Source organism: Pongo abelii, chromosome 11, assembly GCF_028885655.2.
Source record: "Pongo abelii isolate AG06213 chromosome 11, NHGRI_mPonAbe1-v2.0_pri, whole genome shotgun sequence".
NCBI classification, from domain to species: domain Eukaryota; kingdom Metazoa; phylum Chordata; class Mammalia; order Primates; family Hominidae; genus Pongo; species Pongo abelii.
This window is the reverse complement of record NC_071996.2, coordinates 56,849,226-56,861,150: the sequence shown is the minus strand read 5'-3', so window position 1 is coordinate 56,861,150 and position 11,925 is coordinate 56,849,226. Positions and strand designations below refer to the sequence as shown.

The following is an 11,925-nucleotide window of genomic DNA, read 5'->3' as shown; positions in this document are numbered from 1 at the left end:
AGTCAAAATCTTATACCTTCAAGTGGCCATTGGACACAACCAAAAAATAAAAACTATTTTTAGCTTAATGAAGCAACTTATATAATATAGCAGCATTTTAATAAAATTTCATATTTCATTTCCATAAGGCAGGATATTTTATCCAGAAAATTATAGTCCATAGTTTAATGTGAAGAATATTAGGAAGAAAATTAAAATTTGAAGACAAAGTTTTTGGAAATCCTGTCTAAATATATTAGCCTTTATTTTAAAATTTAAAATACAAAAAAAGTATGATACAGTAACACTTAGCAACTTTAACACACATTTTTCAGTTCATTAATTCAAGAAATATTTAGAGAATATATATGCCAGAAATACCAAATGAACAAAACTGACAAAGCCCCTGCCTTCATGGGACTTACCTTCTAGGGCATGTGATGGGCATGTTTGGGGCTGGGGAGGGGGAAGTATAGACAGAAATAAAGAAGCAAACTTACAGATTGTCAGGTACAGGGGATAGGGAAGGCAGATGGGAGAAGTGTTTGTCTTACTGATAAGATAATATTTGAACTGAGATCACTAAGGGGAGCTCTCTGGGGCAGAGGGAACAAAACACTAAAGCAGGAACTTTCTTGGGAGCCATAGTGGTGTAAGTAAGAGGCAGAATAATAAGAGATAAGAGATGGTGTTAGAAAAAGGTAGAATTGCATGTGTGTGTGTGTGTGTGCATGTGTATGTATGTGTGGTGAGTGGTGTGGACGTGTAGAGGGGTAACACTCATGAAGGACCTTGAAGGCCACTGGAGGGAGAAGTCATTGGAAGATTGTGAGCAGGGAAGTGACACAATCAAATTCATGGTTAACAGAATCACTATGGCTGTTGGATTAAGATTGTTCAAGACAAGGACTGGTAAATTAGGGAACTAAATAATAAGCATATTGCGATTAAAAAGGTTAGAGGTAGTGACACCTAGTGGATATGGTGGCAAGTCATTCTTTTCTAGTTATATTTCAAAGGTAGCATCAAGGGGATTTGCTGTTGGATTAGATGAAAGTTGAAACAGAAATAGAGGAGTCAAAAGCAACTTTCAGTTTTTGACCTGAGCATCTGGAAGGTTGAAGTTGCATTAACTGAGATGGAGAAGACCACAGAAGAGACTGGTTTGAAATATGTCAGTCTAGCTCCATAAATAAGGGATAAGACAAGTGCATTATGAATCCAATCATGGTTTTAACTTATTGTACTGAAGACAATAAACATTTTTGTAAACAAATTAAATGTTAGTCATTGCTTTCTAGTGTTGGATGTTTTATAATATTTTATGCCACTTTTTGTTAGATACTATAATGGCACGTGTTCAAGCCATCTGAAGATTCTTTAAAAATTCTTTTCTAACAGGAAACTCATGTAGTTTTAGTTTTCTCACCATGACCATAATGAACTTTCACATATTTAAAATTCTGCTAAAATGTTTCAAGTTCAGCTTTGATGGGGTAGCTGTATTTATAAAAATTTGCCATTGACCATTTTCTACATAACATGCATTTTGACTGACAAAGCAATAAGTGGAACATATGGTATACATGAGTCCTTGAGAGTTGAAGCTTTTTCAACTTAAGCAATAATGCTGTGCAGGGTCTTTTTACCTTAGTAAGGAGTAGAGGAAATGAGGGGAGAAAAGGAGTGTAAAAATGAAAAATGGGAATTTTACATGAGGCCTCAATGGAGTTGAGAGGTTGCTATTAATTTAAGGCAATGGTTCACTGCCTCTTGGGAGTCATAGCCTTCTTTCCAAGTTTGCTGTGAGCGACATACTCCCACCTCAGAAAAAAATGCCCTGATATTCAACATTTTGCTTACAATTTTAGGAAATTCACGGATTCCCAGAGAGCTCATGGTGAGGGGTGTCTATATTTAAAGAACAAACCTGAAATGCTCCAGGTTGTAGATTCTTCCCTACGGTTGTACCAATAAAAAGTCAAAAGAGGAAGGAATATCAGTTGCAAAAATCATTTAAGATTTTACTGACCATCAGAAAGTGTCATTTTCATTATAAAGCAGTGTATGTGCATGTCAGACACATGGAGAGTTTGTATGCAGTCAAAATGATTAATCCTTTCTATAAGAGCTTTTTAAGTAAAGATGAGGACCAAAGAAGTGGAATCTTCTGCTCCAGAAAACATTTCTTCCATTTTTCCTCTCAAATTTCTCTTAGCTGCTGAGTGCATTTATAATGAATAACATGCATATATAGGGCAACTCTATGAGCATTTTAAATGATATCAAATATAAAAACTTATTAGCAAAAATCTGATCTTTTTTTCCTTTTCATGGCCTCTGCTAATGTATTTTGAACATAAAAGGTTTTAAGATGAGAAAAGGTGAATCTAGCCTAAATGTAACTATATTCCTTGGGCCATAATATATGGCAAACAATATATAGCAGTTTGATTACAATAAAAGTTTAATGAATGTGTATTGAGTTTATTCCCCTGGTGATAAAATTTTTAGATATTGGAGCATAGCACTGAAAGGTATTCTTTAACATAGAAAATGAAAATGACAGTGGTAACTTAACTAAAATCTTTAAGTGCAATAGAGTTAAAAATTAAGTCTAAAATTCTCCCTTTCACCTGCAATTCTGTACAGCATCAATGGCACACCACTGTCTACAGAGTGAAGAGAAAAGGGATGGTAGAGTTTGTGGACACCAAGATCTTGGTTAAGAATTGAGTTTCCAACATAAACTCTGGGAGCAAGATTGTTTAGTTTCAGCCTGTGTTAGGAATGATTGCAACCCACTTTGAGTTCTCTCACAACGATTGAAGTGCTGCAGATTAGACTCATCTTGTTCCCCTCAATGCTTCACGGATTTCTTTTTTAATGTACTTTAAATTGAATTTAAAAAGTTTCCTTCTCTTTTTTGAATTCACATTGGTTTAAATGTGATGCTTCTGTAAAGGCTCTATGAATTCAATATCCAATGTAATGTTTTTCCTTGTCCAAAACTTGGAGCATTTTGTAAGATGAATTCACCATTCAGAAATAATTTAATATGTGGCCCTGTTGTAGACACAGATATCAAACATGTTTCCATGAAGGATCAGTAAAAAGAGTGAGTTTATAAAGCAACTGATAATATTTCATAATGAAGATTTTATAAGGCATTTACATTATCTCTTTCAATCACCATGACAACCAAAAATAAAATAACCTCCAATTAACCCTATGACATGAGTGCAAGAAAGATTTTTCTTAAAGCAAACACAATTTGTTTTACAAGTTGTTGTTAATAATAGTTTGCTATTATTTATATTTTTATGTGCTCTGATCAGGTACAAATTTTAGGGAAATAAGCAAACATTTCTAGAAACGAATTAGAAATAATTGTGTTTTAGAATACTAAAAGGATTTTTAAAACTTTCAATTCAGCAAAGTTAATATTTTCCCCCAATTGAAATAATGGAAAAACAAAAGCGTAGACACTTTCATGGCTTGGAGGACATGATCTTCATGTGCCCAAGGTCATGTTTCTTAGCAGCCACTGTTGGGATCTGCTTCCACTACAGTCCTGCATTGTAGGCACCATTTTGTCTTCCTCAGAAGGTTCATCGAGACACTGGTTACTGTTAACATGTCGCAACGTGAGTCTCTGTAAAAGATAACCAATAATCAGTGCAGCTTATTTCATCTTTAGCTTCACTAGCACATCAGATAAAATCTGTTCTTTAAAAAATCCTTTATTTTTATAGTATAATACACTGTGATAGGTTTGTAAAAGGAACTGTGCGCAGGTGTCCCTGGATTAATTATTATACAACTTTGACTGTTATGAAGTCGTCATTGTCTAATATACCTTTATTTGCAGATGGCTAAAGAAACTGACTGACATTTATCAAGCATTGCCAAGAATTCAGGCTCCTTTGCAAAAAGCCCATTTGTGAGCTCTGAGTTCAGTTGAGGACTGCAAATATTAACAAGCTTTTGCAAAAGCTTAGTTTTCTTAGGCATGTGTTATTCAGTAACCATTTGGTAAACATGCAAATAGATGGCACAGCTGTGACCCAAATGAACAAAACTGCTAGAGATGTTCCCATTTCAAAATACTAAACAAGCTATAGTATCTGTGACTGTAAGACATTCATTGTAGAAAGTGATTATCAGAGCAAAAAATAATCTTACTTGATAAAATCCTTACAATAGTTTGGTCTGTATTTTTAAGAATCTTAAAAATATAACAAATAAAAACAGGCATGATGATCACATATTTTTAAACATATTTATATTTTAGTTTCTTCATAAATTCCAGTAATTGTATGTTAAACAGTCATTATATATCTTCTCTTTGGCATTTTTACATACATTGGAAATCACATTTTTGGACTTTTCAGATATACATTTTAAATCAACATGATTTATACATACTAATTATATATATTTCTGCTATTTCATGGGCAATACCTAGGATCATATTATATGAAAACCGCTCCAACCAGAAGCGAAGTATTTGAATGTATGAGAGATGATTTGCAAATATATCTTGCAAATAGCACTCTAGATAATTTTTTTGCAAATTACCAAAATTAAAGGTAAACAAAATGGTTTTTTTTTTTTTTTTTTTTTTTTTGGCACTTGATACTACATTGAAAATGGGATGAAAGTAAATGTAAGGGGTGGGCAACAAAAATGGTAGAGAAACTGCAGCCAGACGATTGTAATTTGCTTAGATTAGGACTGAAAACATCGTGGACTGCACTGTTGTAAGAAACGATGGAATGGAGAACAGGTTTGTGGTGGAAGAGGCCTAAGAGACAGCAAGCAGGAAATTAAAAGAGAAAGGCAATTAGATACAAAGGAGATTTCAAGATTGAGACTTTTGTTGTTGCTCTTTCAAAACATGGAATCAAGCTATTTACACTAAAAAACAAAGAAAGGAATAAATGGCCAAAGATAGGCAAGAAGATGGCTGATTTATGCTTATTATGCCAGAAATTCAACCAGTAGCCAGCTTGAAAAGATAAAGATGCATAACAAAAACAGTATGTATATTTTCTAGACATTTCTAGTTAAAAATCAACAAAATTGTTTCATTTTTGTTACGTACCTGTGGTCTTTTGTGTATATATTCTCTTTCAAAAATATCACTTACCATTGCATACTTCTACTAGATCCCTTTTTTAAAAAAGTATGATTTTTCATATATCAAATATGTCATTGCCCATTAAGCTACCCCGGAAAGCACTCCCAGTGTCTTATTGCAATTGATCACATATCATAGTAGTTGAATGCTTTGATCAATTATCAGTTACCTTAGTTCAAAATATAGCACAGACTTGAGATTTTTCTTTAAGGATCATGTTGAATAGATGCTGTCAACTGCACAAATAATAATTTTAAAAACACTAGTTATTTTTGTTCTTTCTAAACAATATATGATTTATTTGAAGGAATTCACTAATAGTCAAAACCCACTGCTGCAGAGACAAACAACTAAATACTTCTCCTTTATAATGTAGTGCAGTGGAAAACCAGACCTTTTAGGCTCAGGTAAATTCCTGTCCTTTACTTACTGGCTGTGAACACTCAGGCATGTTTCAAATTATTCTGAGGAATCATGTTCTTTGTCAGAAAATACTTAGACTTAAACATGCTTACAAATATCCTTTTTCCCTTTTGTTTAAAAAATTTGACCTTCAGTCAACTATCTAACTGTAATCCCCTGGCAACCTTGAAAGGGTAAAAATGTTAACTATGTTCCTAGGCTACATTGTTCATGGTAAAAGTGAACTCTGATTGATAAACTGCATCTGCAACTGATAAGTTGCATACATATACTAACAGAAAAGCAAACTTTGGGCTTTTCTAAATGCAGACTTGTAATTCTATATGTTTTATTTCGTTCCTGGAAGCTAGGCCTATGGAGTTGTCACAAGGAAAGATCATCTTCTGTGAGGATAAGGCCAATAAGCCAGGATGGTTTTGACATCTGCCTGATGTGGATCTCATCTCCTTGCAACAGACTGTCACCTGTAAAGAAGGCTGTAAGAACTGCTAAGGGAACTGCTCCAATTTCTCCTATGGAGAGAAGCACTCTGTGGTCTCTGCTCTAGCACTCTATGGTAGACTTGTGAGAAGAAATATTTAGTTAAGCCTAAACCTCCTTTTTTGGCACTGCACGTATCAGGATTGGTTGCTCTGAAAGCAAACTAAGATAATACACATAAATTGCTTTGTACATAAGTTCTCTTTGTGCAAAAGACCTAGACTTTTCCAGCTTTACCAACTCTTACATTTGGAATGTCTTTGGCTTGAATATAGTTCTAATTAAAATAGTACCCCATATGTTGTCCCCTCATCCATAATTTCATTTCTAGCCTTGTTACAAGACTTCTGAGCTCAATTGTTTCCTCCACTAACAATCTTTAAGTGGTTCATCTGAACCAGAAAAATGCCCCAATCTTCCTTGTGTTCTCATTGTGAGGTCTGGGACAAAGTAAAATCCTTTAATTATTGGATAATACACTCCTTAAAACTAAAAGCTAGGACATGTTCTTATTTGCACTCCTTACAAGAATTTCATATCAGTTTGTTGACTTGACCTGTATAATGATTCATTTTATTGCTTGCTGAAAAGATAGTCACAAATCATACAAGTGAGAGATAAAAGATACAACTTAAAAAATATTGTTTCACTTAGGCAACCACAAAGAAATGCTTAGAAATAATTTTCTTTATAAAGGTATTAAAATCACATCTTAGTCTTTAATAATGTGTTTGCTTAGTGTTTTAATTAAAATAATAAGATACTTTAGAAAGGATATGCCATATTTGCATCTAACCAAAGTATCTGAATAAAAAGAAACGAAAATAAATGATTTCAGTGTCTTAGAAACAATCCTTTCTTTGGCCCTGTTAGTTTTTTAATTGATTTTTTTCAGATCTGATGACGCAGAACCTGTTGTTATATAGACATGGCTATAGTTCACCTCAAGAGAGAGAGATAATATTTCATAATATCGTTCATCAAGTATATTTAGGCATATATATGTTTAAAATAAAGAAAAAAAACCAAAAAACCCCTACTCATTAAGGATAGACTAAACACAACTTAATATATGCAGTCCCCAAATTAATAAGTAGCTAGGAAGTAAAAGAGAGTTAACTCCATGGAGAAAAGGTCATACAAGTTTTTCTTAACCACATTTTAAAGGAGTTTCCAGATTTCAATAACTGAACATAACAAAAATACTGAAATAAATTTAATAAAATCTGCAACACAAACCTCCAAAAATCATTAGAGAATGTAATCAGTAGAATTCCCAAAAATATTTCTAAAAATTTCCATTCTTGTATGGTTTCTTAGTAGCCATTTTTGCAAAGTGCTATCATTACAGGTTTCCACAGTAGGATGCTGGGAGCCATCAGCTACTTTGTTCACTGAGAGACAAGACTGGGTGATTATATGAAGAAGAGTGTGGGTCTGTTTGACAAAGAAAATAATGAATAATGACGAAATCAAGTACAAAGACAGTAATAAATCAATCATCCGAGGCAACATGCAATTTCTACTGGATAAAGATGGAAGGCACATGTCACAATAATTGCATCCATGGAGCTGTGAGCCACATTTTTCTAGATGGCTTTAATATCAACCCTATAAGGAAGGAGTAAATGAGTGGATATTTGTGAGTGGATATTCAAAATAGTTGATTAGTCCAACTATGGCCCTTGGCCTCCTCATTCTTTCACCCTAAAATTAAATAAATATCAGGGACAAATTCGGAGGATAATTTAGCTTTAAGGCTTTACTTTGAACAGTATGGTACTCAAATTGCTCCCACTTATGTTTTTACAAGGCTAACCTGGTTGTGTTCCACATGTACATTGCCACCTTTGTTAGATGTCAATTAGAAAGGTAGGTAATGAAGGGAGGAAAAAGAAAAAGATCAACTCTTAATCTAATTCTCCAAACAATTTTAATTAATTAATTTATCTGTCTGTTTCTTGCTCTCCATCTATTTCCTCCATAGGAACATAAGCTCCAGGAAAGCTACAGACTATGGCCACCAACATCTTGAAGCTCAGTGCCTGCCCTTGGGAAACACTAAGTAAGTCTGTTGATTCAAACACTTAGTGAAAGACCAGTGCAGACAATAAATCCTGTTAAAATTAGGCTACTTCTCTCAGGCAGCTTAATGAACACAAATTATTGGATTTATGTTTTCAAGGATTTATCTTCCACAGTAAAATAGTATATAATTTGTAAAGAAAGAAAAAATAACATTGTATTCATAATATTAACTATGTAGTTAATATTAAAACTGTAACTATAAATAATATTGTTAACTATATAGCTTGATTTTTTTAAGAAGACTAGTTTATATTTTTGTTTTTAAACCAAACATGAATTTTCCATCCATACTGTTCAAAACTTCTAGGCTAGATCATCCTCTACTCTCAGTGATATTTCTCCTTGTAGTGAACTTTTCTTGGAAAATGCCACTTTAATATCAAATATATTAGTGTAAATGATGTTAATTTCATTTGTAATATAAAAGAAAAATTATTTTTATGACATAAAACAAAAACAAAATGATTTTGCTTATCCTCCGGAAACATGACCCCAGGGCATAAATACAATATAGAATTTTCATTAAAAAACATGACCGTAATATATGTCCCCCAAAGGTGTTTATCAAATGAATGGCCATGAAAAAATAGTCAAAGAACTTTCATTCCAGGTACTTCTAAAAAGCCATAGCCCAGAAGAAAAATTACAAATCTTGTCCTTATTGAGACAAAAATTATTTTTCATTTAAAAACACAAAATTATTTAGTGTCTTCATTTGCTTGAAAACAAAGCATAGTTCATTTTTTTCTGAGTATGCTGTTTGAAAAGATAACAATTATTAATATTGTATGTATGTTCTAATAATTTTATGTATTTATATAATTGAGGTCATATAATAAAATATTCTTTTATTCATGTTGTAGGCATTTTTTTCTATCATTAAAATAATCTACACACTTACTATTAAGAAATAAACTATTTCTCTAAAATGAATTTGCCAAAATCCATTTAACTTTTTTATTTGCAGGGAATATCTTTCCAATTTGGAGCTATTGCAAATAACAAAAATATATTGTATTTCAGAGATATTTGATCAATATATTGATATTCACAGATATTTGCCATTATTAATAATACTTGGCAACTATCTCTGAACATCAATGTCTACATGTGTCATTATTTCTTTGGAAATAATTCTTAGAAGTGAAATTACAAGGTCAAATACATGAACACTTTAACACATATCAGCAAAGTCCTTTAAAATATATCTGTAACAGTAATTTTGTAATAATAGCAGCAGCAGCTAACACTTCTTGTGCTTGCTATCTGTCAGGATACTTTACGGGTGTCAGTCTCACTGCATCTTCACCAATATTATATGTTGCTGCTAAAAACATTTCTTGCCGTATTGAAAGGATAAACAAGAAATGAATACAGTAACAAACATAAAATGATTTTTATGTATGTATGTTTTTTAAAAACTTTTTTTTCATTTTCTTTGGCTACATTTCTACTATGCTGTTTATTCAAGTCCTTGCACATTTCTATATGTGGTATACTATTTCCCTTTCAAAAAGTATAGTAATTAAGGGTTGATATGCTCTTTATTAGGTATATCAACCCTTAGTTTTATCTGTTTTTGTTGCAAATGCCTAATTAGTCTACTTTTGTTTTGTTTTAGAGAGAGGGTCTCACTATATTGCCCAGGCTGGCCTCGAACTCCTGGGCTCTAGCAATCCTCTCATCTCAGCTTGCCGAGTAGATGGTACTACAGGCCCATGCCACTACATCCGGCTATATTAACTCAACTTTGAAGACAATGTGACATCCAGGCTGACATGCAACTTACTGCCAAATATATTTTCCTATAGCTTTATTTAAAATATTGACTAAAAATAGGATCATCTAAACCCTAAGCTAGTATTGGGTTTTGTTTATAATATAGTATTACTTTATTGTTCTCCTCTAGAATGTAAAGCCTTGGTATTTTCTGCAATGTACAATATTTTAATCATAACATGTAAAAATACATGAGAAAAATATTAATGATTCCTGCCTTTAAATATATTTGCAAGTTTGACTAACATAAAATGTAGCATGGAGTATCTCTAAATTTACCCTTCCAAATATGTAATTTCTACTTAAAGCCAACTGGAATCAGGGTAAACAATTTTGGTGACAAAATAAGAGCCATTAATATTGTAAAATTAGACCATACCTTGGTATTAAAACATACTAATTAAAAAAATAGATACTTTAATGAACTGACTGCATAGTTGATTTAGGAGCCAATTGCACAGGTCTCAGTTTAAAAGTTGGCATAGTAAAAGATTAAAATAAAACCCAATCAATTATGTTATTACATATACTCATACACAAAATAAGTATAAATTTGTACTATTATATTTAATTTAATAGCAAAGATAATAGGAGTTCTTCTGTTAAGCATAGAATAACAATTAAAAATTAATATAACAAAGTTGTTACTCAAAACATTAATTACGATCTCCAGACAAGGTAATCTATGCATTCAGTCGAACAGAAATATTATAAAATATGAAGTATAATCATTTAACATATAGGAACTACAAATATGACACTAATCTATTGAAATTCCTACTCACTACTTCTAATAAGAAATCACAGCTATGGGTCAATAGGAATATGGAAAGGTAATACCTGTGTAATGCACACAACCTTCAAAAGGTAAATTGAGCCATTGTTTTTCTTAGGAATGCTACACAGGGGAATGGCTGGGATGCACTTAAAGATCACTTACCTTGAAATTATAATCCCATTTACCTGCTCTCTAATAAAGGTAAATAAAAGATGGTAGTGTAAGTAAAGTCTAAATATTAATCTAACACATTTTACCTATGGAAAAAAATTCCTTACATTGTGACTCTGGAGATTATTTGATACAGATGTATACAGAATTCACAAGTATTTTCTAAGTCAACTTGCTCAGTCACATGAAAAATTAGTTATTTTTAGCATCGTATTTTTCTCCCTTTTTTTCTTTGTTGCATAGTGTTTGTTGAACATAAGTGTTCTGATCTAAAATTAGATTCTCACACTGTATGTAGCTGCCTAGTTATTCAAAAAGAAATGTAATTATGTGCACATATCATAGGGAAATATTCTAAATTGATTGGAACATAATTATAATGTTCAAACAGAATATAAGAACACCTGAATACAATAGAATAAATGGATGACAGAACTTTATAAAAATAATTCTTAAAATGTCTCAGTGAGATGAATTTTTTTCTTTTCATTTAATCATGGCAATAAGCATTTCATGGCACAGAAGGGTTTGTGCAATTTATTTAAGCTTCCAGACCACATAGGTACCCCACAATTTTGCTAATGATGCCCAGGATGCCCTCAATTCAAACAGGTTAGGCCACATATAAGATGACAGTGAATTGAATTCGTGGTTATTTAAGAACTATTTAGTTAGGGGTATGAGAAACTACATTTGAAATCAAAGTTGACCAAAGAAGTGCATTTATTACTAACATGTGCTTAGTTTCATTCAATTACAAGGATAAGCAGTTAGATATTATGAATATGTATAGCTGAAGTTTGTAAGCAATTAGAGCAAAATGACAAAGTAGTTTTATGACTGCTTATTCAGCCAAATAGACCATATTTATTGTAGAACATCTTTCCCACTATTAAAAAAATGAGAAATTTTATATCAATAAAATTTGGTAAAACAAATAACTGATAGCATTTAGTTATTCCATTTGAAATACTGTATATTTAGCTTATTATATCTTAACCATTGAAAGAATCTAATTACTTCCAGTTTTTCGATAACATCAAGAGGCAATATAGTGTAGTAGAAAAATTGCTGGATTTACTGC

At 32.2% G+C, this 11,925-nt stretch overlaps 1 protein-coding gene across 11 annotated transcripts in view; it reads right to left on the bottom strand.

Annotated features, from left to right (window-relative positions):
- Nucleotides 1–220: 220 nt before the first annotated feature.
- Nucleotides 221–11,925, bottom strand: part of GALNT13 (polypeptide N-acetylgalactosaminyltransferase 13) — a 580,804-nt gene continuing 569,099 nt past the window's right edge. For 7 of the 11 annotated variants that reach the window (XM_002812491.6, XM_024243884.3, XM_054549375.2 and 4 more), the window contains one exon: nucleotides 221–3,634. In XM_002812491.6, coding sequence (XP_002812537.1) covers nucleotides 3,494–3,634 — 141 coding nt within the window. In that variant the 3' untranslated portion in view covers nucleotides 221–3,493. Of the gene's footprint in view, nucleotides 3,635–7,264; nucleotides 7,463–11,925 lie in introns of all 11 variants that reach the window. The other 4 variants (XM_054549372.2, XM_054549373.2, XM_054549374.2 and 1 more) reach the window with 1 other exon arrangement.